Below are 27,584 nucleotides of genomic sequence, written 5' to 3'. Positions count from 1 at the left end.
CCAGGGCTGCCGACTCCCCCGGGTCCTGGGTCCCTTCTGCCGGGGTCATGGGCTCCAGGACGAGCGAGCTACAGGCAGGCAGGTCAGCAGCCGCGCCAGGTCCTGGCCACACGCACCTTCCGGAAGTGTGAGTCCCGTCTTCCCTCCGATTTCCCTCTTCAGCCGCCGATAGGCTCCATTGTGAACTTGGACCTGAGGCCCCAGGATGTGACTAGAGCCTCATGGTGGCAGTCGGGCTGGAAGGAAATGGCTGCGGGATGCGTGGCCACGGCAGCCCCGGAACCCACGGCCACGTTGTAGCGAGATGCCGCTCGTTGTATTGAGATGCCGCTGGCTGGGAGGACCCGCCAGGAGGGAGCGGCCTCCACCCCACGGGAACCATCCCAGATCATTGATCCGCTGCCTCCTGCACACCCCCTACTGGGGACTGAGCCCACAACATGTGACCTTGACCGGAATCAAACCCAGGACCCTTCAGTCCACAGGCCGGTGCTCCATCCTCTGAGCCAGGGTCAGAGACCTTTTTTAAGTGCCTTGCTAAGATGTTCTTTTAGCCGAAGGTTGTGTGAGTGACTGAATACATCCTTCCATACCTGACACTCCAATGAGAAAGAATGCACGCAGCCCTATGTTCAGAGCAGGTGCCCCGAGCAGACGCTGGATAAGGAGCCGTGGCACATGTACGCCTGGGAGTACGTGCAGCCGTAGAAAGAAGGTCCCTGACCCTTTTCGACAGCACGGAGGGCCCTGGAGAGGATTCTGCTGAGCGAGAGAAGCTGGTCAGAGAACAACGAGGATCACATGATCTCGCTCATGTGGAATCTAATGCACACAATAAACTGATGAACAGCACAGATCCAGAGCCATGGAGCAGGAACAGACTGTGGAGTCTCAGAGGGAAGGGGTCGGGGTGGGTGGAGGGAAGGGGGTGGGGGTGGGAGGGAAGAGATGAACCAAAGACCTGTGTGCACCGAATCGTGCTTTCCCACCAGAAGTGTGTGCATTGACTTGTCCCTTCCAGCCCCCAGAGGTCGCCCTGCTGTAACCTTTCTTATCTACAGCCGTGTCTGTTCACTGTTTACAAATAAACACTTTAAACACAAAAAGGACACAAAATGTAGGTGACAATTTAACACAAAGGAAAGGAAATATACAGTAAAGAACGTTCCCAGGACCACCCCCTGAGGCGTTAACAGAGGGAAACGGACTCCGTGGCGCGTTCTCTCTTGTTTTCACCCGAGAGACTTGGGTTTTCAGGGTGAGAAGCTAATTGTTGGAGATGGGAAACGTCCAGCATTGAGGTCCCACAGGACCTGGGTTTCTGCTGTCCCTGAGTGGGTGGCTTCGGCTCTTTCCCCGCTGGTTGGGGAGGAGAAGGGCGAACCATGTGCTCTGAAGTGTCCTTAGCTGAGGGGAGATGGGGTGGGCGAGGTGGCTGCAGCCTGCTGGGCATCTGACCTTCCCAGCTGGCCGCACCGCTGTGTCCCTGGCTGCTCCGCTTCCTGTCCCCTCGTCCCGGCTTTCTGCCCGAGTCTCCACGCTGTGTCTTCCACGCGGTCTCCTCGCTCTCCGGCGGCCTCGCCTGCAGCCTGGCGCTCCTGCCCAGCACCCAGCGTGGTCCGGAGGACGCCACTCCAGCCAGCTAAGTCAGAACTACAACTCCCAGAATGCCCTCCGGGAGGTTGGCGAGTGACCGGGAGCGGGGCGGGACTTCCGGCAGTTGCATCAGATTCTGGGAAGCTGTGGCTGGGGACCGGGTCCGGGATTCCCAGGATGGCAGGTTCCTCCGCGGATCAGGGTGAGTGAGCGCGGCGTGGGTGTCCCTCCCGGGCCTGGCGGGGGAGACCCGGGCCAGGGGACTGGGTCCCGGGCGAGAGGGGTGGGTTCTGGGGCTGGGCGGGGGCCGAGGCGCCGGGACGACCGTGGTCTGCGGGGCAGAGGGGAGACCCCGGGCCTGGCGGGGTGAAGCGGGCCCGGGGCGGGGGGAGAGGGGGGAGCGGGGCTGCCCCTGACCTCGGCGCACCCTACGGGGCCCGGGGGCGGGACGATCCCCGCCGCGCCACCCCCCGGCCCGTCCCGCGTCGGGTTGAGCCGGGGTCCCCGCTGCCCCCGCTGCACTCGGGTCGGGCCGAGCTCGCCAGCGTCCTGGGGGTGCGCGGGGCTGGCACTTGGGGAGCCGGGGCTGGGAAGCAGGGGCGCGCGCACCGGACCGGCCGGTGTTAGGAAGGCTTTCCCCGCGGCGGGCACACGGCGCCCCGACTCGCTTTATCGCCCGGGGAGGTTCCGAGAGCGACCGCGCGCGGCCCACCGGTCCCTGGTGTCCCCCGGGGTGGACCGGGGCGCCCGCAGGGGACCTCCGGGGGCCGCGCTGTAGGTGCCGAGGGCGCAGCGGGCGCTCCTGACCGCGGGCAGCCGCCGCCTCCGGGGAACGCGGGGTGCCGGTCCTGTGCCCTCGGCTGGCGGACGACACGCCCGGTCTTCGGGAACGCCGCCCCCGCCCGCTTCTCCCCCCGACCTCGGGGGGCCGTGCCAGGCTCCCCGGGCGCCCTGGGGTCCCCGGCTGGGAGCTGGCTGAGTGGGCGGCACCGACGCCGGGGCTGCGGAGCCACCCGGGCACCCACCCTCCCGGCACGCGGCTGCCACCTACCGGTGCGCCCGGATTGCCGTCCGGCTCCACCCGGGGCCAGGCGGCCCAGAAGTCCACCCACACGCACTCCCCTGGGTCGCGCCGGACTCGGGACCTGGGTGCGGGCCGGGGTCTCAGCTCTGCCCCTTCCTCAGGCCCCGCCCTCGGGAAGGCGCCGGCCTCCTGCGGGGTGTGGGCGGCCGGGCACACAGCGGCCCCCCGCAGCCTGGTTCTCCTTGTCTTTTATTTATTGTATTTTATTGTATTTTATTGTATTTTATTTTATTTTTTCCTTAAATTTCTTTATTGACTAAGGTATCACATATTTGTCTCCTTGTCTTTTAGAGAAGTGTGTTCCTGGTTCATTTGGTGTCCTTGCTAATTCTCACCCCAGGATCTTAATCAATCTTTCCCATTGGTTTTTATTTTATTTTTTAAAATATATTTTATTGATTTTAGAGAGGAAGGGAGAGGAAGAGAGAGACAGGAACATCAATGAAGAGAGAGAATCATTGATGGGCTGCCTCCTGCACGCCCCCTGCTGGGGATGGAGCCTGCAACCCAGGCATGTGCCCCTGGCCGGAATCAAACCCGGGACCCTTCAGTCCGCAGGCCCACGCTCCATCCATTGAGCCAAACCAACCAGGGCTGATTTTTATTTTTATTTATTTTTTAATAATTGACCATAATGGTGTGTTTTGTTTTGTTTTTTGTTTATATTTTTGATTTCAGAGAGGAAGGGAGAGGGAAAGAGGTAGAAACATCAACAATGAAAGAGTATCACCGATCGGCTGCCTCCTGCACGCCCCACACTGGGGATCGAGCCCACAACCCAGGCATGTGCCCTGACTGGGAATCGAACTGTGACCTCCTGGTTCATAGGTTGACGCTCAACCACTGAGCCACGCCAGCTGGCCCCATTCATTTTTAGAGAGTGGAAGGGAAGGAGAGAAGAGAGAGAGAGGGAGAGAGAGAGAGAGACAGACAGAGAGAGAGAGAGAGAAACATTGATGTGAGAGAAACACATCGATCGGTTGTCTCCTGCACACATGCCCCAAGTGGGACTGGGGATCAAATCTACAACCCAGGTACGTGCCCTTGACTGGGTTCGAACCCTCAGCCCTTTGGTACTTGGGCCGACGCTCTAACCACTGAACACACTGGCCAGGGCTTGGTTCGTTTTTGACCGTAAATGACATTGTTTTTGCTTTCCGTTTCTTTCTTTTCATTTTTTTAACTAGAGGCCCAGTGGATGAAATTCGTATACTTGGGGGATGCTCCCTCTCGCAGTCCAGGAGCCGTCAGTCGGACATCCTTAGTGCTCGCCAGCCGTGAGCCCGGCTTCTGGCTGAGTGGCGCTCCCCCTGTAGGGCGCACTGACCACCAGGGGGCAGCTCCTGCGTTGAGCGTCGGCCCCCTGGTGGTCTGTGTGCGTCATAGTGACCGGTTGTTCCCTCCCCATTCGGTGGATTTGCATATTAGCCTTTTCTTATATAGGATAATAAAAATTAAGTTTTATTTTAAATGGTAAAGGTCTACACATACCTATTTGTGGAAGAAGCAGTCACATTAAACCAGTGTAAAACGTCACAGAGTTCAAAATCACAGTTTGGACCTTCCAGGTTCAAGTGTTGTCTGCCCTTCAGTCCAGTGCAGTCAGTTCAGAGAGAATTCTTCCTCCGGGCGCCCCGCTCTCTATGAAGCCTGCCGTTACCGCCGGCGTCTCACCCAGGGGGGAGCTGGCCGCGGGGGTGACTCCACAGTGGTGGATCCGGTCTTTGGCATCTCTCTGTAGCCATCCTTGCCCCGAGCTTTACCCCGGCTGTTCTGGACAATCCAGTCTTTTTTTTTTTTTTAATATATTTTTATTGATTTCAGAGAGGAAGGGAGAGGGAGAGAGAGATAGACACATCAATGATAAGAGAGAACCATTGATTGGCTGCCTCCTGCACGCCCCCCACTGGGGATCCAGCCCACAACCCGGGCATGTGCCCTTGACCGGAATCGAACCCGGGACCCCTCAGTCCACAGGCCGATGCTCTATCCACTGAGCCAAAGCGGCCAGGGTGACAATCCAGTCTTTATTGTTACTCAATTCTTGTCCTTCAAAGCCATAGCTCCAGACCCCGAGGCTGGGAGCCCGGGGGACGCGGCCTGGTGTGGAGGCTGGTGCTGGGCTGGGACCAGCCGCCCAGGATGCCCGTTGCCGACAGGTTTTCCTGGGCCTTCACCTCGGGCATCGCCCGCCGGGCCGCCCGGCACTGAGCCTCGAGCGCTTGTGTTGCTGCCACCCACGCGGCCCCGTCCCCGGCGCCCCCTCCTCGAGGGGCCTCTGAGATGCCGGAGGCCCCCCAGCACTAGGGGTGCCGGGGCATCTCCGTTTCTGAGGCTGGTGGATCCCCGGCCTGGAGTCCTGCAAAGGGACCATCTTCCCCCCCGGCTGGTGTGGCTCAGTGGATAGACCGTCAGCCTGTGGACTGAAGGGTCCGGGTTCGACTCCCATCGAGGGCTTGCACCTCGTTTGCAGCCTCCTCCCCAGCCTGGGCCCTGGTTGGGGCGCGTGCAGGGAGCAACCAATCCATGTGTCTCTCTCACCTCAGTGTTTCTCTCTGTCTCTCCCCTCCCCCATTCTCTCTAAAAATCAGTGGAAAAATTAAAAAGAAAAATAAATAAGCATCTTCCCAGCTCTTTAAGGAGGCCCTGGTCACCTCCCGGGTCCCCTCCCTACGTTGACTCAGACGTGGTCACCCAGCTTCTCCTCGCAGCCCCAGCCTCTGCTCTGGACCGGGAAGAGAGGGGGGTGGGGTCGGGTGGGGGGCTCTGGCACTGGGCCCTCAGTAAGGGCTGCGTGGCTTCCAGCGAGTTCCGCAGGCCAGAGCGGGAGGTGCGCTCAAGGTCAGGTCGGCCTCTGGGCCGGGTCTGCCGGGCCTGGCGCACATTTCCGGGATTTCGGTCTTGCCTCTGCGGTGGAAAGTGTTGTTCGTGCCTCCTCAGGTGGAGGGGGCGGCAGGAGAGGCTCCGAGGCCGGGAGGCCAGGGAGGACCCAGGACACGGTGGCCTGGCCGGCCGCAGGGGGCAGGCCTGGGGTAGGCGCAGGCTCCATCCGGGGAGTAAGAAGGGAGGTGTGGGGAACGCGGCCACCCCCTCCCTGGGGCCTGTGCCCAGGTTTGGGGGAGACATGAAGCCCTGGGACACCCCCGCGCAGGTGAGGGCTGGCGCTCAGGAGGGAGGGGGGCTGGCGAGGGCCCTGGGGCAGGAGGCTGGGGAGGAGGCCCGGGTCCTCGGATGGCCTCGCCCCGGGCCCCGGGCGCACGGCCTCTCCGCTGCCTTCCAGCCCTTCTCCCAGCCCCTTCCCGACCCCCGGCAGGCGGCGTCCCCCAGGGAACGTGCAGGGTGGGGGAGGGGGTCCCCTGCTCAAAAGCCGCTCAGTCACCCCAGAGCTGACCTGCTTTTGCTCCCTCCCGACGCGCTGAGGCAGCGGCTGCAATTACCCCGTGACTGTCTGCCCCGCGGGACGGGCTCCGGGCGTCTGTGCCCTCCCAGCCGGCGCCCTGCCCTCTGGACGCGCCAGCTGCCCCGACAGTGCCCACGGCGGTGACGCCGGGAACCCCTCGGGCCGGTGTAATGACAGGGGCAGCACGGGGCGGTGCCGGCAAAGCTGCTCGTAAAGGCCTCGCGGGCGCGGCTGTGCCGGGCGGGCTGTGCCGGGCGGTGGGCGGCACCGAGCATTACGAGGGATGGGCAGCCCCCGGCTGTGGGGCCGTGTGGTGCGCAGAGCGGTGGGCGTGTTTATTGTTATAAAAAGTGTTTATTAAGGAAAATGGACACGAGGGAATGAACTTTCCTGCGCCCGCCCATCCCGGCCCCCACAGGCAGCGGGGAGGGGCCTGTCCTCCCTGGAGGGGGGGGGGGGGACCTGTGTGAGCGGGAGGGGGACCCGTGTGAGCGGGAGGGGACCCGTGTGAGCGGGAGGGGACCCGTGTGAGCGGGAGGGGGACCCGTGTGAGCGGGAGGGGGACCCGTGTGAGCGGGAGGGGACCCGTGTGAGCGGGAGGGGACCCGTGTGAGCGGGGGGGGGGGACCCGTGTGAGCGGGGGGGGGACCCGTGTGAGCGGGGGGGGGACCCGTGTGAGCGGGAGGGGACCCGTGTGAGCGGGAGGGGGACCCGTGTGAGCGGGAGGGGGACCCGTGTGAGCGGGAGGGGGACCCGTGTGAGCGGGAGGGGGACCCGTGTGAGCGGGAGGGGACCCGTGTGAGCGGGAGGGAGACCCGTGTGAGCGGGAGGGGGACCCGTGTGAGCGGGAGGGGGACCCGTGTGAGCGGGAGGGGGACCCGTGTGAGCGGGAGGGGGACCCGTGTGAGCGGGAGGGGACCCGTGTGAGCGAGCGGGGCACCGTGTGTGCAGGGCAGGGGAGGGCTGGCGACCGCGGGCTCCGCAGATGGCGAGCAGAGCTGAGGAGGAGCAGTTGCTCGACGCGGCGGCGGCACTGGTGGATGCGCATGTTCAGTGCTGTGTCATGCTCACTGTATGTTCAGTGCTGTGTCACGCTCACTGTATGTTCAGCGCTGTGTCATGCTCACTGTATGTTCAGCGCTGTGTCATGCTCACTGTATGTTCAGCGCCATGTCGTGCTCACTGTATGTTCAGCGCCGTGTCGTGCTCACTGTATGTTCAGTGCCGTGTCGTGCTCACTGTATGTTCAGCGCCATGTCGTGCTCACTGTATGTTCAGCGCTCTGTTATGCTCACTGTATGTTCAGTGCCATGTCGTGCTCACTGTATGTTCAGTGCTGTGTCATGCTCACTGTATGTTCAGTGCCGTGTCGTGCTCACTCTATGTTCAGTGCTGTGTCATGCTCACTGTATGTTCAGTGCTGTGTCGTGCTCACTGTATGTTCAGCGCCATGTCGTGCTCACTGTATGTTCAGTGCCGTATCATGCTCACTGTATGTTCAGTACTGTGTCGTGCTCACTGTATGTTCAGTGCTGTGTCGTGCTCACTGTATGTTCAGCGCCATGTCGTGCTCACTGTATGTTCAGTGCCGTATCATGCTCACTGTATGTTCAGTACTGTGTCGTGCTCACTGTATGTTCAGCGCCATGTCGTGCTCACTGTATGTTCAGCGCCGTGTCGTGCTCACTGTATGTTCAGTGCCGTGTCATGTTCACTGTATGTTCAGCGCCGTGTCGTGCTCACTGTATGTTCAGTGCCGTGTCACGCTCACTGTATGTTCAGTGCCGTGTCGTGCTCACTGTATGTTCAGTGCTGTGTCATGCTCACTGTATGTTCAGTGCCGTGTCGTGCTCACTCTATGTTCAGTGCTGTGTCATGCTCACTGTATGTTCAGCGCTGTGTCGTGTTCACTGTATGTTCAGTGCCGTGTCATGCTCACTGTATGTTCAGTGCCGTGTCATGCTCACTGTATGTTCAGTGCTGTGTCATGCTCACTCTATGTTCAGTGCCGTGTCATGCTCACTCTATGTTCAGTGCTGTGTCATGCTCACTGTATGTTCAGTGCCGTGTCGTGCTCACTCTATGTTCAGCGCTGTGTCATACTCACTGTATGTTCAGTGCCGTGTCGTGCTCACTGTATGTTCAGTGCCTCCCCGTGAGGACGAGGCCTGGAGCGTGAGACCAGCTGCTCTCTCTGCCCGCAGGTAAAGGCCGGCGCGCGCAGCCCCCGTGGGCCCCTCCGGCCGGCTCCGAGCCCTGCAAGCTGCGCCTGTACAACAGCCTCACCCGGAACAAGGTCAGCGGGCCGGCGTGGGGTGGGGACCGTGTCGCCTGCCTGTTGGGCTCCGGGCCCGAGAGTCCGGGTGTGAGACCTCGCCGCTCACCGGGTGCCCTCCCGGCGGCCCGGGCAGCGCTGTGCTCTGAAGCCGGGCAACGCGGGCACGCCTGGCAGGAAGCCCGCCCTCGCCTGTGGGTGCGGAGGAGGCCCTCGGCCCTTCAGAGCCGAGCCGCGTGTCGGCTGCTCTCAGGCGCCCGGGGACGGCGGATGTCCGTGTGGCCAGCGGGACCGCGAAGCCGGGCGTGTGCGGTGCTGGTTCCGCGTGGATGGCCAGTGGCCCCAGGGGTCGGGCCGTGGGGTTTCCATCAGCGAGCGCACGGCGGCCGGCCCTGGTGGCCTGAGGCTGCGGGCGGTGGGGGGCGGGGGGCGGGGGGCGGGGCGAGGGGTCCCGCTTCCAAGCTGCTCCACTCGGGTGCGGGCCGGGCAGGTGCGTGGAGCCGTGTCTTCCCGGGGACAGGACACAGCGCCCGCCTCCCGGGTGCTTCGAGGAGCCAGGCCAGGGCCATCCGAGCGCTCGGCGGGGCCCGGCACACGGTGGCCCATCACAGCTGCTGGTTTTGTGTGTTTTTTATTGATGTCAGAGAGGAAGGGAGAGAGAGAGAGAAACATCCGTGATGAGAGGGAATCACGGATTGGCTGCCTCCTGCACGCCCCCCATTGGGGATTGAGCCCACCACCCGGGCACGTGCCCCGACCGGGGATTGAACCGGGACCTCCGGCTCGGCGGACGGGTAGGCGGGTGCTCACTGAGCCGCCGGCGGCCCGCGCTGTTGGTGGGGAAACAGCATTTCAGCAGGAAGCACGGTCCCTCTCCCGCCTGCGCCGGGAGCAGCGCCCGGGGCGGAAGAGGGCGACCACCAGGGCCTCTCGCTCCGTGGGAAGTCGCCTTCGGGTCTCACGGGCCTGCGCCCGCCCCCACGGTGTGACTTTTCAAACCTCACGGTCCTCGTCGGCCTGGGTGAAGCGCGCACTGCGGCGTGGTGGCCGCGGGCCCGGCTGGTCCGGCCTGGGCCCTGCGCTCCTTGCGACGGCCGTGCCTTCGTTTCTGCCCAGGACGTGTTCGTACCGCAGAACGGGAGACGGGTGACCTGGTACTGCTGCGGGCCCACCGTCTACGACGCGTCCCACATGGGGCACGCCAGGTAGGCGGCCACGGCCGGGACCTGCCGCAGAGCCTGGCATCTGAAAGGGGGGTCAGCCAGACGTCTCTTCTCTTGTTGTTTTCTTTAAATATATTTTTATTGATTTCAGGGAGGACAGGAGAGGGTGAGAGAGAACATCAGTGATGAGAGAGAATCACGGATGGGCTGCCTCCTGCACGCCCCGCAGCTCGGGCGGGAGGGGGTGGGGGGAGGGAGGAGGGCCCAGGTGCTGGGTTCCCCGCCTTCTGACCTGAGGCGGGCGGCCCCCGGCAGGGGTGAGCCGTGGCGGGGGGTGTGCCGTGGCCGTGGCAGTAGTGGCCGTGGCTGGGGCGGCTTGGCGTGCAGTGGGAGACGGCCTCTCTGCTCCAGGTCCTACATCTCCTTCGACATCCTGAGGCGGGTGCTGAGGGACTACTTCCAGTTCGACGTGTTTTATTGCATGAACATCACGGACATCGACGACAAGGTAATGGGTGCCCGAGAGCACACGTCATTTTATTTATTTACTAGGGGCCTGGTGCATGGATTCGTGCGCCGGTGGGGTCCCTCGGCCTGGCCTGCGGACATCCCCCAAGGGGTCCCAGATTGCGAGAGGGCTCAGGCCAGGCTGAGGGACCCCACTGGTGCACGACTGGGGCCAGGGAGGGACCGTGGGAGGGCTCCAGGGCGTGTCCGGCCTGTCCCACCCAGTCCTGATCTGCCGGACCCCAGCAGCAAGCTAACCTACCGGTCAGAGTGTCTGCCCTCTGGTGGCCAGTGTGCATCATAACTACCGGTCGAATGGTCGCTAAGGCTTTTATATATATAGATTTCGTTTTTAGTTCCTATCTTTTATGAATCCTTGCCCAAGGATATTTCCCCCCCTCTCCCTTTGATTTCTAGAGAGAGTGGAAGGGAGGGAGGGAGGTGGGAGAGAAACATTGATGTGAGAGGGACACATCAATTGGTTGCCTCTGTACTCGCTCTGACCGGGTCGGGGATTTAACCTGCAACCCAGGTACCTGCCCTTGACCGGGAATCAAACCCGAGACCCTTTGGTGCACAGGGTAATGCTCTAACCACTGAGCACACCGACCAGGGCAAGATAACATGTTAAAGAAACGACTTTGGGAAAAGGAAACAGGACGAGGTCGGCCTGAGCCGGTTGGGGTCCTGACCTGCTGGGCGTGATTGGAACCCCCTGAATGAGTGTCGCAGTCCGTGCAAATGACCGTGCCCAGGAATCAGACCTTAGAGGCAGGTTGCTCAGGACCCGGCTGGTCACATGATGACGGGAGGGGCCCCGGGGGCCGCTGGGGCCACGTTGGGACAGGCTCGGGGCCGGCGGGTGGGCGCTGGAGGGGGTGTTCGCGGTCACTGGTGGCGTGCACTCAGGCACGGTGGCCCTCACCCCGGGTGCGCCTGCCGCAGGGACGGGCGTGGGCTCTGAGCTGCGCCCGCGTGGCCTTCTCTCGGCAGATCATCCGCAGGGCCCGGCAGAACCACCTGTTTGAGCAGTACCGGGGGCAGCGGCCCCGCCCGGCCCAGCTCCTGCAGGACGTGCGCGCCGCGCTGGAGGTGGGTCCCGGCTGTGCTCCCGATCCTGGTCACGGCTGCGTGTTCGCGTGTCGCTGGCCTGGAGTAGGGGCTCCTCGGGCTCGGCGCCGAGGCCAGTCCGTCCGGTGGGCGCGGGGAGACGGCCTCTCGGGCTGTGGCCTCTGGCGGGGCTGTGAGCAGGGCTCATGGGCGCCCTCTTTGCCGCGTCGCAGCCGCTCTCGGTGAAACTGAGTGAGACCACGGATCCCGACAAGAAGCAGATGCTGGAGCGCATGCAGCGTGCAGTGCAGCTCGCCACCGAGCCGCTGGAGGAGGCCGTGCGCTCCGACCTGGCCGCAGAGGAGGTCGACCGCCGTGCGCAGGTGAGAGCCCCGGCCGCGCTGCACTGCGGGGCTGGCCACGGTGATCCTGCGTCCTGGCACTCCGCGAGCAGTGCGCCTCCTGCCCCTCCCCCCCTTCTCCTGCCCCTGCTCCCCACCCCTTCCCCCAACGCCCTCAGATGAGCAGGAGCGAGGTCGAGGTGTGGGGAGCAGCCTTCCCTCGGAATTATCTCAGGTCCTCAGGTGGGCCCTTCCCGGCGTTTAACGGCAGCACCTGCAGAAAGAGGGGAGATTAAAGCTGGAGGTGGGGGGGCACCTGCCGACCTGGGCCCTCCTGGGGCGGCTCTTCTGCCTCTGAAAGGCCTCCCTGCGGACAGTGAGGGCACCGCTGCCCAGTGCCCGGGCCCCTCCCCCCGGCGCTCCCTGCCCGAGCTGCCACACGGGGCTGTGCTGTCACCTGCCACCCTCAGCCTGCAGCCCCCCACAGCCATGCCCTGCAGCCCCCCCCCCCGGCCATGCCCTGCAGCCCCCCACCCCTGGCCATGCCCTGCAGACCCCCCACAGCCATGCCCTGCAGCCCCCCACAGCCATGCCCTGCAGCCCCCCATCCCTGGCCATGCCCTGCAGCCCCCCACAGCCATGCCCTGCAGCCCCCCACAGCCATGCCCTGCAGACCCCCACAGCCATGCCCTGCAGCCCCCCACAGCCATGCCCTGCAGACCCCCACCCCTGGCCATGCCCTGCAGACCCCCACCCCTGGCCATGCCCTGCAGACCCCCCACAGCCATGCCCTGCAGCCCCCCACCCCTGGCCATGCCCTGCAGACCCCCCACAGCCATGCCCTGCAGACCCCCCACAGCCATGCCCTGCAGCCCCCCACAGCCATGCCCTGCAGACCTCCCCTGGCCATGCCCTGCAGCTCCCCACCCCTGGCCATGCCCTGCAGACCCCCACAGCCATGCCCTCAGCCCCCCACCCCTGGCCATGCCCTGCAGACCCCCCCCCCATGCCCTGCAGACCACCCCCTCCCTCCCCTCCATGCCCTGCAGACCCATCTCCCTGGGCCATGCCCTGCAGAACCCAGCAGACCAGTGAGATGGCCCTTCTCCTTCACACCTGCGCCCCCTGCTGGTCGCCCTCCAACCCTGTGAAACCCGCTGAGGGCACTGCGGCTGGTGTCCCGGCACAGCAGGACGTGGGCCTACCCCGCCCTGTGGTTGGCTCTGGGTGTCACCCTGTGTCCTCACGTGGCAGGTGGCGTGGGTGCTGGGTCGGGGCCCTGGTCTCGGACGAGGGCGTCCCTCAGGTGTGCTGAGAGGCCCCACGCGGTGGGTGTGCTGCGTGGAGGCCGGGGCCCCGCTCCCGGGCCGCTCCTGCTTCCCCGCCTCAGCAGTGCTGCTGGGCCCTCCCCACTGGTTTCCCCGGCGCCGATTTTAAAAACATAAACCCTTACTGACGTCAGAGAGGGAGGGAGAGGGCGAGAGAGACGTCAGTGACGAGAGAGTCGTGGGTGGGCTGCCTCCTGCACGATCGGGGACGAGTCCGCAACCGAGCACATGCCCTGGCCGGGAATCGAACCGTGACCTCCTGGTTCGTAGGTCGATGGTCAACCACACCGGCCGGGTCTGACTTCTGTTCTAATGTTTGTTCGGCCGTTGGTCACGGCCCAGCTTGTGGCTGGTCTTGCTGACTGTTCCGTGGGGCCTGGGAGGCGTGTGCTGGATGAGGTAGTCTGTGTGCCCGTCACAGCCGGGCCTGCCGGGCTGGTTCCGCGCCCATCTGCCCGTCTCCGCGGGAGGCGCGCGGAGGTCTCCCCGGGAGGCGCGTGGAGGTCTCCGCGGGACCGGGGACCCGTCTCCTGCTCCTGCAGCTGCGGGCCTGGCCCTGGTGTGAGCTGCGTCTGAGGGCTGTGAGCTCTTCCCGGTGACCCAGCTGTATCACTGCGTGCTCTTACCATGTGCGGGAGCACCGCTGGCCGGGGCACGTGTGTGTGTGTGTGTGTGTGTGTGTGTGTGTGTGTGTGAGAGACCCCGTGGGCCTCACGTGTGTGGGTGGATGTGACTCGTGGGCCTCACGCGTGTGGGTGGGTGTGACCCGTGGGCCTCACACGTGTGGGTGGATGTGACCTGTGGGCCTCACACGTGTGGGTGGATGTGACCTGTGGGCCTCACGCGTGTGCCTGCTCCCCAGGTGCTGCTGGAGGAGGCCCGGGATGTGCTGTCTGACTGGCTGGACTCCACCCTGGGCAGCGGGGTGACCGACAACTCCATCTTCTCCGAGCTGCCCCGGTTCTGGGAGGCCGAGTTCCACAAGGACATGGCGGCCCTGAACGTGAGTGCCCCGCCGCCCCTGCCCCGCCGCCCCTGCCCCACTGCCCGGCCCCGCTGCCCGGCCCAGCTGAGGGCAGGAGGGCAGGACTGAGGGCAGGACTGACCGGCTGTTGCCGCAGGTCCTCCCTCCCGACGTCCTGACCCGGGTCAGCGAGTACGTGCCCGAGATCGTGCGCTTTGTCCAGAGGATCGTGGACAACGGCTACGGGTGAGTCAGCCCCGAGCCCCTGGCTCCCGGGGGGGTTTCCCGGGCGAGCGTCTCCCCATCCCAGTCGGTTCTGGGGGCGGGACCGGCGCTGTCGGAGCTGCGGCCGTGAGGGGCCTGGGGCGGCGCTCAGAGGCCCGGCCCCGGGCCCCGAGGGCAGGTCTGGGCCAGGCCCCTCCAGGCCGGCAGGTGCTGCCCGCACGCCTTGGCTCTGCGTGCACCCGTGTCTCCCTGAGCCCCGATCTCGGGTCAGGACACCGCCCTGCTGACGGCCACCTGGCCCGGCCCCCTCGGTCGCCTCTGGGAGCTGACAGCCACTCAGGCACTGGGCTCAGGACTGCACCCATCGCAGTGGGTCACTGCGCCCCTTTCACGCTGGCGGCCCCCCTCGCGCTCCCCCGCGCCAGCTGCGTGCTCACAGGACACGCTTCCGGCCGGGGAGTGAGGCCTGGGCCTCTGCGTGTGACGTGTCCTTGTCGTGTCCGGCTCAGGCCGCACAGCGCCGTGCATTTGAGCACCTCGTCTCGGAGCCGGGGCTGGGCGGCCGCAGCCTGCCGGCCCTCGGTGTCAGGGCGCCCAGCGGCGGCTCCGGGCCGGCCTTGGGTCGGCCACACGTTCCCAGTTTCTGCCTTGTTTCCAGCTACGTCTCCAGCGGGTCCGTCTACTTCGATACGGGGAAGTTCGCGTCCAGCGAGAGGCACTCGTACGGGAAGCTGGTGCCCGAGGCCGTGGGGGACCAGCAGGCCCTGCAGGAGGGGGAAGGTGAGCGGGGCGGCCGGGGGTGCGGACCAGAAGGGGTTTAGGGATTTTCCACACGAAGGCTGTGAAAAGCATTATTTACTTATTTTTATTGATTGACGTGGGTGGGGTGCGGGGGGCACCGGTGTGCCGCCTCACTCACTCGGCGCTCATTGGCTGCGGCCTGTGGCCCGGAGCGGGGAGGGAACCGCACCTTCACCTGCGGCCTGTGGCCCCGCGGCGCGGCGACGCTGCAGTCGGCGGCTGTGGGGAGTCGGGTCGGAGCGGTCATGCTGGGTTTTCCACGGGGCGTGGCGCCCTGACCGTCACGTCGTGGATGCTGTGCCGCTTGAAAAGCTGGGCGAACCCGGGCCTGAGCACGGCTGGCGGGTGGAGGTGGGGCCGAGCCCCCCGGGCAGGGTGAGGAGCTGCGAGCGGGGAGCCTGGAGCCGGGCGCGAGGAGCACGCGGGCGCAGGCGGGACGAGGGGGTGCGGCCGCCCCGGGCTGGGCAGGAGCTCCCTTGGGTCCGAGTCCCACTTGCGGAGGCGAAACCCCGGCCGCGGAGTGATGGGCGCGCCCATGTCCGCAACAGCAGCCCCCCCCCCCGCCCCCCCGCTCCTGATCTGATGTTTTAAGCAGATGGGAGGCTCTCTCGGGACCAGGTCTCTCGGGACTGGGTCGGGTCCTAGTGGCTCTCAGCGTCTCTCCTCGCGCCCTGAGGGATGGGGCGGGCCACAGCAGCCCCCCAGGCACGGCCCCCCACAGCCCCCCATGGCCCCCCATGGTCCCCCCACGGCTGGTCACACCGCATCACCCGCGGTGTTTCCGGAAGGCAGTCTGGCGTTAAAATGTTCGCACGTTTGGCTCCAGTGACTTCACCGTTCGGGCTCTGTGCTGCAGAAACCCCAGAACCGAAGTAAGACCCCGGGGAACCTCGCAGGGAGACTGAGGGGCCATGAGCCTGATGGCGCTCGAGGCGAGTTCGTGACGCTGAAGTCTCACCCCCCCACCCCGTCCCCCAGGGGGACCCGCGTGGGCTCCGGCCCGACCAGACGGCAGGGCCTCCTCGTCCGGGCGCCCAGCAGGTGGGCACACCCGTCCATGGGGGCTCCTCCTCCAGGAGGATGGACCCGGCCGGGGCCTGGGCCGGGACAGGATGGGCACTCGCGGCCGAGCCTCACGGTCACAGCGTCACCCCAGGAAGCTAGGCGTGTGCTCTCCTAGGGAGACCACGTGGGCCGTACACGGGGCCGCACACACACACATACACACACACACACAGGGCCACACACACACACACAGGGCCACACACACACACACACACACACACAGGGCTGCACACGGGGCCGCACACACACACACACACACACACACACACACACAGGGCCGCACATGGGGCTGCACACGGGATCGCACGTGGGACCACACACACACACACACGGCCGCACACGGGGCCGCACACACACACATATACACACACACGGGGCCGCACACGGGGCCGCACACACACACACACACATACACACAGGGCCACACGCGCGCGCGCGCACACACACACACACACACACACACAGGGCTCCTCACGGGGCCGCACCAACGTGCACCGCAGGCCACACAAAGGCGTCCCTGCAAGTCCCGGGGCGTGGCTTCTCGTGGGCCCGGCCAGGATGAAGACGTGTTGTCCGTCCCCCGTCCTCCCTCCCACGGCAGGGACACAGACCACAAACCTGGGGCGGGGCCCCTCCTGCCCCGCGGCCGCGCCACGGCCACAGGAAGAGGCGCGCACGTCACCCGCCTTCCCACGGCCCCCGGGCGCCCCCCCTCCTGGGAAGGGCGCCCCCGGAGAACAGGCCTCACGTGGCACCGAGGACGGCGGCGACGCGCTGTGTCGCTGTGGACGGCAGGGCCCCAGCACCAGGCCGACAGTGACAGGCCGTGCGGACGCGGCGGAGAAGGCGTGTGTGACTGGGTCATCGGGCGAGGCCAGCGCCGATTGAAACGCGTTCGCGGAGAAGGGAAATACCACCCTCCCAGCCCGGGGCCATCCCAGGTCTCCAGGAGGGCGGGGCGCCCCCGTGTGGACGGGACGGGCGTCTGCACTGCACGCGGCAGAGGCGGGGGCGCAGACCTGGGCGAGGTGCCGCGTTGCGTCCAGGAGCAGGTGGGGGGAAGGACAGGCAGGAGACAGCCGTCCACAGCGGGCTCTGCACAGACAGACGCACAAGCAGGACAGCGCCGGGGGAGACGGTTCGTGGGAAGATTCCGGACACGCGAGGACCGTCAGGCCCACGGTGGACGCGGCGGTGCTCGGCAGGTGGTTTTCACCGGCGCCCCCTGACTGTCAGCCGGCACCGGCCGCCCCCCCTCAGACCGTCCAGTAGACTGAGCCCGCCGGCGCGGCCACAGCTTCCCTGGATGGACCAGACCCGTGCCTGTGCTTCCGAGGGTTGGGAAGGTGCTCGGCTCCTGTGCCGGGAGGGGGCGGGTTGTGGGAGGGTTGCCGGGCTGCCTTCGAAGGTCCGCGGCAGGAGGGGACGGGCAAAGCCGGAGGGGCCGCAGGGCGAGAGCCGGACCCCAAAGTCACGCGGAACAGGGCCTCCCGGAGCTGGGGTCCCGGCCTCTGGGCCGCTGGCCGTCCTGTTAGGCAGCCTCGTCCTGGGCCTGTCCTCCCCGCCGACCTCCGAGTCCACGTCCCAGAGACGGGGAGAGGCGTCCAACAGCGGACAAAGGGCGAGGAGAGACAGGCCCCTTAGGGACAGGGCCACCTCCCCTCGCGGTCACACTCGGCCACTTGCTGCAGGGACGCCGGGGCGGGCAGCCTGCTCGCTCTCCGAGAACTACGGGCGTGGGTGGCAGTGAAGGCCCTCCTGACGGGCCCCGAGGTGCGGGAGTGACACGGGAGGGGGAGAGCAGGGGCGAGGGAGAGGCTGGGTACTTCCCTCTCTCAGAAACCTCCAGCAAATCGTCTCGCCCAACAGCGACATTTGGCGAGGGGCAGGGTGAGAGCGAGGCCCTGCCCTCCAATGCAGAATTTGTTCGGAATAAGTTCCTAAAAGTCAGAAACACCCGCGGGTGGAGCCACGGACCTAAGCGCCCGTTGCCTGTCAGCGGAGGGCGGGGCGAGGGGTGCCAGGCGCCCATCACAGCCTGGACGCTCGGGTGAAGCTCGCCGGGGGCAGACAGGACCTGGGCGGGTGAGCGTGTGGGGTGTCGGTGTTGTGCTCGCACAGGTTTTAGAGCCCACAAACCTGCAGCTCAGCGTCGGAGGGCGAAGAGGAACTGGGCCCTGGGCCCTGATTCCCGCCTGTTTCCCAGCGCCTCCCGCGTGCTCCCCGCGTGGTCTCGGGGCAGCGGACCGGAGCTGGGAGCTGGTAGCTGGATCCTGGCATCTGTGAGGTCGGCTGCCTGTGCTGGAGCCGTCCACCAGGGGGCAGCCGCTCCCAGGACAGGGGCCTGGCAGACCCTGTGGGGCCTCGGTGCGGGCGGCGGGCCTGCTCGGCCCACTCGCCCAGCTCCTCCCGTCACCGCCCGGCGTGTCCCGGGGGCGCCGTGGGGAAGGTACCCCCCTTGCTCCTGCCAGGCCCGGGGCCACAGCGGCCGCTGGTCTGCTCTCTGGGGCCGCAGCTCCTCCCGGCACCTCTGGCTGTGACCACGGGAGGCGGGCGAGTGTCCCGATGGGCCCCCTCTGGCCGAGAAGCCGCACGGGCCTGGCTGGTCCTCACTCTGCCCAGGACCAAGCTGAGGTGTTACCCCGGCCCCGCCTCGCAAGCCAGGTCCCCAGGGCCCCCGCGAGCTGCCGGCCACGTCGCCTCACGGAGACCAGAGCCGTCGCTCGCCAGGAGCAGGACGAACGAGCTCATGACCAGGACTTTGCCAGCCTGGACGTGGAGCCCCCCAGCACCTGGGCAGAGCGCCCAGAGGCGTGCCTGGCCACGGCACAGCAGGCAGTCAGAGGGACGCGCGGCGATGGCATCCAGGCCGCGCTGACCGACCCCTGTCCGTGCAGGCGACCTGAGCGTCTCGGCAGAGCGCCTGAGCGAGAAGCGGTCCCCCAACGACTTCGCGCTGTGGAAGGCCTCGAAGCCGGGAGAGCCGTCCTGGCCGAGCCCGTGGGGGAAGGTGAGCACCGAGAGGGCGTGGGCAGGCCCCTCCTGGGCCCGGGTGCCCTGAGCCTCGAGGCCTGTGGGCTGCGGGGACCCCCCAGGAGGCTGCACCCAATGGCTCTCACCCTGAGTATTCCGGGCCGAGGCCCCCTCTGAACTCCGTGACACGCCCCTCGCCCGGAGCCGCGGGGGTCCGAGCAGGCGGGTCCCCTCGCTTTCGGGTGCAACTCACCACCTGCTCCCGGGAAGCTCAGGCTCCGGGTCGGGACGTCGGGGGGAGGGCAGCCGGAGGGTGGGCCCGCCGGTCACTGGGTCCTTGGGTCCCTAGGGGCGTCCGGGATGGCACATCGAGTGCTCGGCCATGGCAGGCACCCTCCTGGGCGCCTCGATGGACATCCACGGGGGCGGCTTCGACCTCCGCTTCCCCCACCACGACAACGAGCTGGCGCAGTCGGAGGTAGGCGGTCCCCGGGGCGGGCCTGGTGCCCGCGGGGGCTGGGGGAGAAGGGGGGCTCTCGCCAGGTGGGGGGGGGGGCAGGGAGTAAAGCCTGGCGCCCGCGGGAGCTGGGGAAGAAGGGGGGCTCGCCGTGGGGCTGGATCCTAACTGTTTAGGCTGGTTTCCCACACGAGCGCCTGGCCTGGGCCGCAGACAGGCCTGGACTGGAGCCCCTGGCTCCCTCCCGCTCGTCCCCAGCCACCCTCTGAGCCCGGGGCCCCCTGGGAAAGGCAGCGCCCTCCACGAGGTGGGCGCACAGGGCTTACCCGGCGCGGGCACCTCCCGCAAGCAGCCGCGCTGTGGACTCAGCGCCCCACCACGCCCCGTGTCCGCGCCCCTGTCCACGCCCCACCGCGCCCCTGTCTGCGCCCCGTGTCCGCACCCCTGTCCGCGCCCCGTGTCCGCGCCCCGTGTCCACGCCCCGTGTCCGCACAGGCCTACTTTGAGAACGACTGCTGGGTGCGGTACTTCCTGCACACGGGCCACCTGACCATCGCGGGCTGCAAGATGTCCAAGTCGCTCAAAAACTTCATCACCATCAAGGACGCCCTGAGGAGGCACTCGGGTGAGCACCCCTCCCGTGGCCGCTGCCCCTCGGGCTCGGGGACCGGGGGGCGGGGGGAGACGGGGACGGGACGGGGATGGGGATGGGGGATGGGGATGGGCACGGGGACGGGGGCTGAGATCGGGATGTGGACGGGCCGGGACCCTCAGGACGATGAGTCGGCGGTGCCGTCTCTGCAGCGAGGCAGCTGCGCCTGGCCTTCCTCATGCACGCGTGGAAGGACACGCTGGACTATTCGAGCAACACCATGGAGTCGGCCCTGCAGTACGAGAAGTTCATGAACGTGAGTTCCTTGCTCAGGGGGGCGTGGGTGAGCGTGTGGGCGTGAGGGGACCCGCCGGCCGCCGGCCTTGAGCTGCCGTCTGAGTGCCCAGGAGCGAAGGAGCCACATGCCCCTGGGTGGGCAGTGCGTGTTGTGCCCGGGCCGTGCCCGCGTGAGGGCCTCAGTGCGGCCGCTCTTGGTCAGCGTTCTTGCGGGAAAGGTTGCGGGGAAGGCTGTCGCCTGCTGCTGACGGCTTCTCGCCCTTCAGGAGTTTTTCCTAAACGTGAAGGACCTCCTGCGCACGCCCGTGGACGTCACCGGCCAGTTCGAGAAGTGGGAGGAGGAGGAAGCCGCGCTGAACGAGAGGTGAGGGCTCTCCTGGGGTCGCAGGCGTGCTGGGCCCCGTGCCCCCCGACCAGCGACGCTGAGGCTGTGGGCTCCTGTCCCGTTCCCTCCCCCGCCCGCTCAGCTTTTACGATAAGAAGACGGCGGTGCACGAAGCCCTCTGCGACAACGTGGACACGCGCTCCGCCCTGGAGGAGATGCGGGCGCTGGTCAGCCAGTGCAACCTGTACATGGCTGCCCGCAAGGCCGCGAGGAGGCGGCCCAACCGCGCCCTGCTGGAGAGCATCGCGCGGTACCTCACCCACCTGCTCCAGGTGAGCCCCCCGCAACCTCCCCCACCTGCTCCAGGTGAGCCCCCGCAACCTCCCCCACCTGCTTCAGGTGAGCCCCCCCCCCACCTCACCCACCTGCTCCAGGTGAGCCCCCCCCACCTCCCTCACCTGCTCCAGGTGAGCCCCCCCTCCCCCACCTGCTCCAGGTGAGCCCCCCTCCCCCACCTGCTCCAGGTGAGCCCCACCCCTCACCCACCTGCTCCAGGTGAGCCCCCGCACCTCACCCACCTGCTAGAGGTGAGCCCTGCCCCCCAACTCACCCACCTGCTCCAGGTGAGCCCCCCCCACCTCACCCACCTGCTCCAGGTGAGCCCCCCCCACCTCACCCACCTGCTCCAGGTGAGCCCCCCCCACCTCATCCACCTGCTCCAGGTGAGCCCCCCCACCTCACCCACCTGCTAGAGGTGAGCCCTGCCCCCCAACTCACCCACCTGCTCCAAGTGAGCCCCCCCCACCTCACCCACCTGCTCCAGGTGAGCCCCCCCAACTCACCCACCTGCTCCAGGTGAGCCCTGCCCCCCACCTCACCCACCTGCTCCAGGTGAGCCCCCCCCACCTCACCCACCTGCTCCAGGTGAGCCCTGCCCCCCAACTCACCCACCTGCTCCAGGTGAGCCCTGCCCCCCACCTCACCCACCTGCTCCAGGTGAGCCCTGCCCCCCACCTCACCCACCTGCTGCAGGTGAGCCCCGGGCCCTGGCACTGAGCGATCACACCTGTGCACCTCAGTTTCCCCTCCATCTTGTGTGGGAAGCAGAACCAGAGGCCTTGCCCTGCGCCCACCTCGTGCCCAGGGTCCTGGGTCTGTGCCGCAGCAGCACCTGCGGGCGCCCTCCCACGAGCAGCAGGTGTCTGGAGGACCCGTCAGCGCCGCGTCTCAGGACCTCTGCCTCCCACACGCCTCTCTTTCCTAGATCTTCGGGGCCATCGAGGAGGAGAGCTCCCTGGGGTTCCCTGTCGGGGGAGCCGGAAGCAGCCTAAACGTGAGTGCAGCCCCCCTGCCCCTGGGACGGGGTACCCACTGCCAGGCCCCTCCTGCGCGCACAGCACCCCGCCTTTCTCCCTGCTCCCGTGGGGTCAGCCTGTGGGCACTGGGGGACCGGCATCCGGTCCCACCGCCCTGACCTTCCGGACCGAGCCTCGGTCACGGCCGACCTGGCTGGGGGCTGAGTGTGGTGGGCCGCCCTCCCGGTGCGGACGGTCACCTGGCTGCTGTGATTATGTGGTTAGGACAGGTGGAGACGCTTAGCCTTAGACCTAAGGACGTGACCTAAAGGAGCAGGAGGCGGGGAATCGGCGGGAAGGTCGGGGAGCTGCAGGGAGCGGCCCCCGGCAGCCCCAGGGCGGGCACAGCAGAACTCCCCCAGCCCCACGCCCGCGGCCTCAGAGCTGGCCGCTGATGTCACCGCCTGGGACCGCCTCGGCTCTTAGAAAGCCCCCAGCTGCTTCCTTCTCTTGCACGTGACCCTAGCCATTCCTTCCCTTCTACAGAGAGCCTCCTGAGGACAGCCTCCCTTTGAACTTGACAGAGAACGCTTTGCACCCTAAATGCCCCGGGGGGGGTCTTCAGTGGCTGTGGGTGCGGGTTCCACAGGACGTGGCTGGGTGAGCCTGCCGGGCACAAGGGTGCCGTGCAGTCCACGCCATTTGAAGTTCACGGCTCGCTTCCAAACCCGAACAGTGTCAAGAGCCGGGGAGGCAGCTCAGCACCGAGCAGTGGCCGGCACTGGGTGGTCGCTGCCCGTGGCCCAGGCCCAGCCGTGAAAGCCTCCGCCCTCCCTGCCGGGGTCTCCCCGACCGCCTGCCGGGGGTGGAGGGGGCAGAGAAGTACTGAGACCCCGGAGCCCAGCTCCCCCGCAGGGTCACGGCCCTCGGCACGGATGGCCCGCCCCTCACCAGCCTTGGTGTTGGATGGTTAGCATCTGGGTTAAGGCGCTGTCGCCAGGGAAGTGTGGCAGATGGAACAGTTTTCCCACCTCCTGGCTTTTCCAGTTGTGCCCGCCCCTCCCGTGAGGCTTGTCCAGTGGCTTTGCGCTCCGTCGCCGTCCCGTCTGCCGCGGGTTCGAGGGACAGCAGGGCGAGCGTGTGTGTGGCCCGCAGGCACCCCGAGGGGCGGCAGGAGGAGGGGTGTGGCCTGCCAGGGACAGTCCCTCGCTGAGGGAGTGAGCAGTGAGGCCATCTCCCCCCGCCCCCCCCCCCCCCCCCCCCCGTGCCAGAGGCGGGGCTAATAAACACGAGGGCAAGCCCCTCAGGATCGACCTTCTCCCCACAGCTCGAGGGCGCCGTCATGCCGTACCTGCAGGTGCTGTCGGAGTTCCGGGCGGACGTGCGCAGGATCGCCCGGGAGAAGCACGGTGAGGCTGCTCCCTGGCCCGCTTCCGCACGGGCGCTCGGCCGGGGGCTCACGCGGACACGCTGCGGACGTTTGGGCCAGCCCTTCTCTCTCGTGGGGCCGTCACGGCAGTGACACGCCTGGCCCTGCTCCCTGGACCTGGTAGTCCCCTCCCCCAAGTTGTGACGCCCACCGATGTGTCCAGGTGCGTCGTGTGCCCTCCTGGGTGGCCTCAGGGCACAGGCCCAGAGCTAGTGGGCCCCGGGCCCCTGGGCCTGGACCGGAACGCGCCTGCCTGTCAGGACTGCCGCTCGGGGGCCGCGGGTGCCCATTGAGCCTCACTGCCACGTGGCGGCATCTAGTTCCGTGGACCTGCCGGGGCCCAGCCCCCCCCAGCTTTTCCCTGCGTGGCACCCCGGGCCTGTCTGTGCAGCCCCAGACACCGCCCTCCTCTGAGAGGTCCTGAGACGGGGCCCGGGACCGTCCTGGGGGTGCGGACCCGGCCTGCTGGCTGCGCTGGACGCTCTGCCTCCCGGGGGTCCGGTCCGATCCGTCTGGTCGGGTCGAGCAGCTCTGCTCCCTCCGGAGGCTCGGGAGGCGCCCGTCCTGTGGGTCCCGGGCCTTCCCTGACTCGCTCCTCTGCGCCCAGTCCCCGAGGTCCTGCAGCTCAGCGATGCCCTGCGGGACGACGTCCTGCCTGAACTTGGGGTGCGGCTGGAGGATCACGAAGGTGGGTGCTGCCCGCTGTCTCTGGGGACTCACCGCGAGGAGCTTTCGCCAGGATGGCGGGTGCTGGGAGGATGCTGGGGGGAGGGCACGGGGGAGGGAGGATGCGGGGGGGGGAGGACACGTGGGGGGGGAGGAGGCGGGGGGGATCCTGGGGGCGTGTCAGAGGCGCCACGCCGCCCACTCCTGCGGCCGAGGGCCCGGGCCACTTCCTGTCACTTAGGCGACAGCCTGTGTCACGCGCTGCTGGGAGGTTCAGAGACAGCCGGAGGCTCACGGGTTCCGGTGACTCGTGCTCCGTGACTGGTTTTCTGTCCCGAGCAGCGAGGAAGGGGCCCACCTTGCTTCCCCCCAGGGACCCCCGGGGGCAGGAGGGAGGGTGTGGTGAGCGGGCGGCCGTGGGGCGTGCGGGGAGGCAGGACAGACGGACACCAGGCCTCAGCTCCCTCCGCCGCTTGGCTTGCAGGCCTGCCGACCGTGGTCAAGCTGGTGGACAGAGAAACGCTCCTGAGAGAGAGAGAAGAGAAGAGAAGGGTGAGTGGAACCGCGGGTGGTTTGACTGTTTTTTACGTTTTAAAGATACATAGTTTATTGCTCTCAGAGAGGAAGGGAGAGGGAGAGAGGGACAGACACATCAACGGTGAGGGAGCATCATGGATCGGCTGCCTCCTGTACGCCCCCCACTGGGGATCGAGCCTGCAACCCGGGCCTGTGCCCTGACCGGGAATCGAACTCTGACCTCCTGGTTCCTAGGTCGACGCTCAGCCTCTGAGCCCCGCTGGCCGGGCTCTACTTTTATTAAATGCCAGGAATTGCACGTGTAAGAAGGAAACGCTAACAACATAAATAAGTAACTGGCGACTTGATACCAAACGAAGGAGACGTCCCTCCGAAGGGCCGCTCTGAGGAAGCTCCGGACGGGGAGGGAGGCGGGTCCCGGGTAGATGGAGCCGACCTGCTCAGTCACACCTTGCTCCTGCCTGAAGGGGTGTCTCCCTTGTCACCGGGGTACAGTGTGTTACAGTTGTAACTGCCCCCCAAGAACCCATCCCCCCACGTGCCTTGGGCAGCTGAGCCCCCCCATGGCCAGGGGTGAAGCCAGGCCAGGGCCCCTGGAGGGCCTTGGTGTCCCGTGGAGGGAGCGGCTGGGACACAGCCGGTGCCAGAACTGGGCAGAGCTCAGGGTGCCCACGGGGACACAGGCCGCACGGCTGCCCCTGGCCACCATGAGGGACCCCGGCCAGCTCGCCCGGGCTGTCCTTCAGACCCTCCGGCCGGCGTGGTGTTGGTGCAGAGCAGGGCTGGGCACTCCGAGGCCCGACGGCCCCGCCCGGCCCAGGGTGCTCCTGGAGCCCATTTCACTCGGTGGCGCGTCTCCATGCCCGGGGCAGGCCGTCCACACCCCAGGGGCCAGCGGGGGCCTTGGGTCCCACCTCCCACCCAGAGGGCCTGGGACAGACCTGGTCACGGGCGTGCACTGTGCCCCCAGGCGGAGGAGGAGAGGAGGAGGAAGAAAGAGGAGGCCGCCCGGAAAAAGCAAGAACAGGAGGTACTGCTCGCGTGTGGGGGCTTCAGCCCTGCCCTCTGCCCTCTGCCTCCATCCCCCCGAGGCCCCTCCAGGCTCCCCGCACACCCCACGGGCTGGGAGCGGCCCTGGGCGCCGCGTAGACAAGCCCACTGCTCCCCAGAAAGGCACTGCCTCCCGTCCCCTCGCCTGTCGGCGGCGGCGGCGGCGGCATCTGCGCTGGGGGCGGGGCTGGGAGCGGGCGGTCCCGGGAGCAGCCCAGGTGGCTCCGTGCAGTGGCCCATGTGGCTCCGTGCAGTGGCCCATGTGGCTCCGTGCAGTGGCCCATGTGGCTCTGTGCAGTGGCCCATATCTGTGTTCCAGGCAGCCAGACTGGCCAAGATGAAGATCCCGCCCAGCGAGATGTTCTTGTCCGAAGGCGACAAGTACTCCAGGTTTGACGAAAACGTAAGAACCACTTTTCCCCAAAACAGGGTCACCTGCCAGTGATGCAGGAACTGGCACCTGGGGGGCAGGTCTTGTTTGGGGTGCAGCTGGGGGGGAGGTGGGGGTCCCCTGGCACCTGTGGCCCAGGGTGCCCGGGGCTGAGCCGAAGGTGACCGCCTGGGAATCTGTGGCCTGTCCCCGAGCTGGCCTGGTGTGCCCGCCGCGCCAGGCCCCTCATGGCGCCGTTTGCGCTCCCTCGAGCCCCTCGGCCTCCCCGCCGCCCTGTGTGTACCTGCACATCCCGGGAGCCGGCGCCGAGTGGGGTGGGCGCCGTGCCTGGCCCAGAGCCTGGCTGTCAGCAGGTGCCCGGGGGGCGGGCGGGCGGGCGGGCTGCCGTCAGGAGCGGAGCCTGTGAGCCGGCGGAGGCCTGGTGCCCTGGCTGACTCCGCGGTGCTGCCGCAGGGCCTGCCCACACACGACACGGAGGGCAAGGAGCTGAGCAAGGGCCAGGCCAAGAAGCTGCGGAAGCTCTTCGAAGCCCAGCAGAAGCTGCACGCGGAGTACCTGCAGATGGCCCCGTGCGGAGGCTCCTCGTGAGCGGGGCGAGGCGGGGGGCGCCGTCCGGCCACGGCCGCTGGCCCTCTGCCCGCGGTGACTGTCCCTGCTCTGCTCAGCGACCGTGGGGACTGAGGCTCAGGCCCAGCTCCAGCTGCTGGCGCTGTGCCCTGCGGCGGTCTGCGCACGCTCACGGCGGCCTCGCCGGTCCTGTGGCTCCGGGGCCTGCCCCGCGGCTCAGCCGTAATAAAGTCTTCCCACAGCCAGGCCCGACTGTCTGCCCGCGCCGCCTGCTCAGCAGGTCACCCCAGGAGCCCGCTCAGCTGAGCTGCCCAGGAATGTCCGCATGCAGATGCGACCTGCTGACCTCTGCGTGTGGGCGCACGGGGAGGCTGTGAGCAGGAAAAAGCCGGCTCAGCGCGGGGCCCACACAAAGCCTGCCCGGCGGCCTCCCTCGGGTTCTGATGAGTCAGCGCTGCAGCCTGTCGCGGCCGTCCCCCTCGGCCACCGCCACCACCTCCCACGGCTGGCTCACAGGTGGCCGCTGGCCGCTGCCCAGTGCGCCCTTCATGGCTCGGAGGAGGCCTCCACGCAGCAGGGCGGCCCCAGGTCACCGGGCCCTCCCCTCCCTGCTCCCGCGTCCTTGCTCACTAGGGCTCAGGATCGCCACCTGCACCCGAACGCACCATGCCGGCCCTGATTGCGGAGGGTGCTGGCCGAGCCGTGCCCGCTCCGCACCTGGAAAGCTGGGCCACGGGCAGCTCTGTCACCGGACAATCGAGGGTCCAGGCTGCCTGTCCCTCCTTCAGCCAGTTCAGCAGAGACAGGGTGGAACCGTATGAGCGCTTATTCCACTCCTGCCGGCCGCACGGGAGAGCAGCAGGTCGTGTGCAAAAATCTGCTCTGCACGCCCCCCTCGCCCGCCCCGCATGAGCCAGCTGCTTATTTTGGGTAGAAGGACAAGGATTACATGGGAACGCAGGAATTGCAGGCATGGGGAAGCGGGCACGGGATAGTCATTACAGGGCACAAGGCATGCAGGCTGGGGGGGGGGGGGTCACACACGGGGCAGGCGCCCCAGGACCAGATTACAGGCATAGGGCATGGGGGTTGTGAAGTGCAGGTGCCTCCGGGACCAGGTGGCTTCGGCCACGAGGTTGTCAGTCTTTCCGTGATGGTAGGCAGCTCTCCGGCAGGAGGATGGACTGCATTCCGACGCGGGCTCCC

At 67.0% G+C, this 27,584-nt stretch overlaps 2 protein-coding genes and 1 long non-coding RNA gene across 3 annotated transcripts; 1 reads left to right on the top strand and 2 right to left on the bottom strand.

Moving 5' to 3' along the window:
• The first annotated feature begins 1,712 nt into the window (after positions 1-1,712).
• Positions 1,713-26,405, top strand: CARS1 (cysteinyl-tRNA synthetase 1). The gene is made up of 22 exons (XM_079788846.1): positions 1,713-1,798; positions 8,285-8,376; positions 9,472-9,560; positions 9,930-10,026; positions 11,019-11,117; positions 11,309-11,458; positions 13,607-13,747; positions 13,866-13,954; positions 14,592-14,713; positions 18,697-18,809; positions 19,122-19,250; positions 19,725-19,854; positions 20,034-20,137; positions 20,385-20,482; positions 20,586-20,775; positions 21,708-21,776; positions 23,066-23,147; positions 23,775-23,855; positions 24,318-24,385; positions 25,341-25,400; positions 25,740-25,823; positions 26,265-26,405. The coding sequence occupies exons 1-22, from the start codon at positions 1,774-1,776 to the stop codon at positions 26,397-26,399; spliced, it is 2,247 nt and encodes a 748-aa protein (XP_079644972.1). The 5' UTR covers positions 1,713-1,773; the 3' UTR covers positions 26,400-26,405.
• Positions 15,188-18,550, bottom strand: LOC307108703 (uncharacterized protein; the record flags this gene model as incomplete). The annotated part of the gene is made up of 3 exons (XM_079786850.1): positions 15,188-16,088; positions 16,227-17,028; positions 18,452-18,550. The coding sequence occupies 3 exons, from the start codon at positions 18,548-18,550 to the stop codon at positions 15,895-15,897; spliced, it is 1,095 nt and encodes a 364-aa protein (XP_079642976.1). The 3' UTR covers positions 15,188-15,894.
• LOC307109889 lies at positions 23,927-26,486 on the bottom strand. The gene is made up of 3 exons (XR_013814419.1): positions 26,367-26,486; positions 26,095-26,267; positions 23,927-24,358 (listed from the first exon to the last, which is right to left on the bottom strand). It is a non-coding gene; the product is annotated as an uncharacterized lncRNA (long non-coding RNA).
• Positions 26,487-27,584: the final 1,098 nt, after the last annotated feature.

The sequence above is a fragment of the Cnephaeus nilssonii genome, assembly GCF_951640355.1.
Source record: "Cnephaeus nilssonii genome assembly, chromosome: 13".
NCBI classification, from domain to species: Eukaryota; Metazoa; Chordata; class Mammalia; order Chiroptera; family Vespertilionidae; genus Cnephaeus; species Cnephaeus nilssonii.
This window is presented reverse-complemented; position numbering and strand designations above follow the sequence as displayed.

Coding starts and splice junctions, on each gene's coding strand:
- CARS1 (XM_079788846.1), top strand. CDS start 1,774: ATGGCAGGTTCCTCCGCGGATCAGG. Junction 20,483..20,585: donor GAAGCCGCGCTGAACGAGAG/GTGAGGGCTCTC, acceptor CCGCCCGCTCAG/CTTTTACGATAAGAAGACGG. Junction 23,856..24,317: donor GCGGCTGGAGGATCACGAAG/GTGGGTGCTGCC, acceptor CTTGGCTTGCAG/GCCTGCCGACCGTGGTCAAG.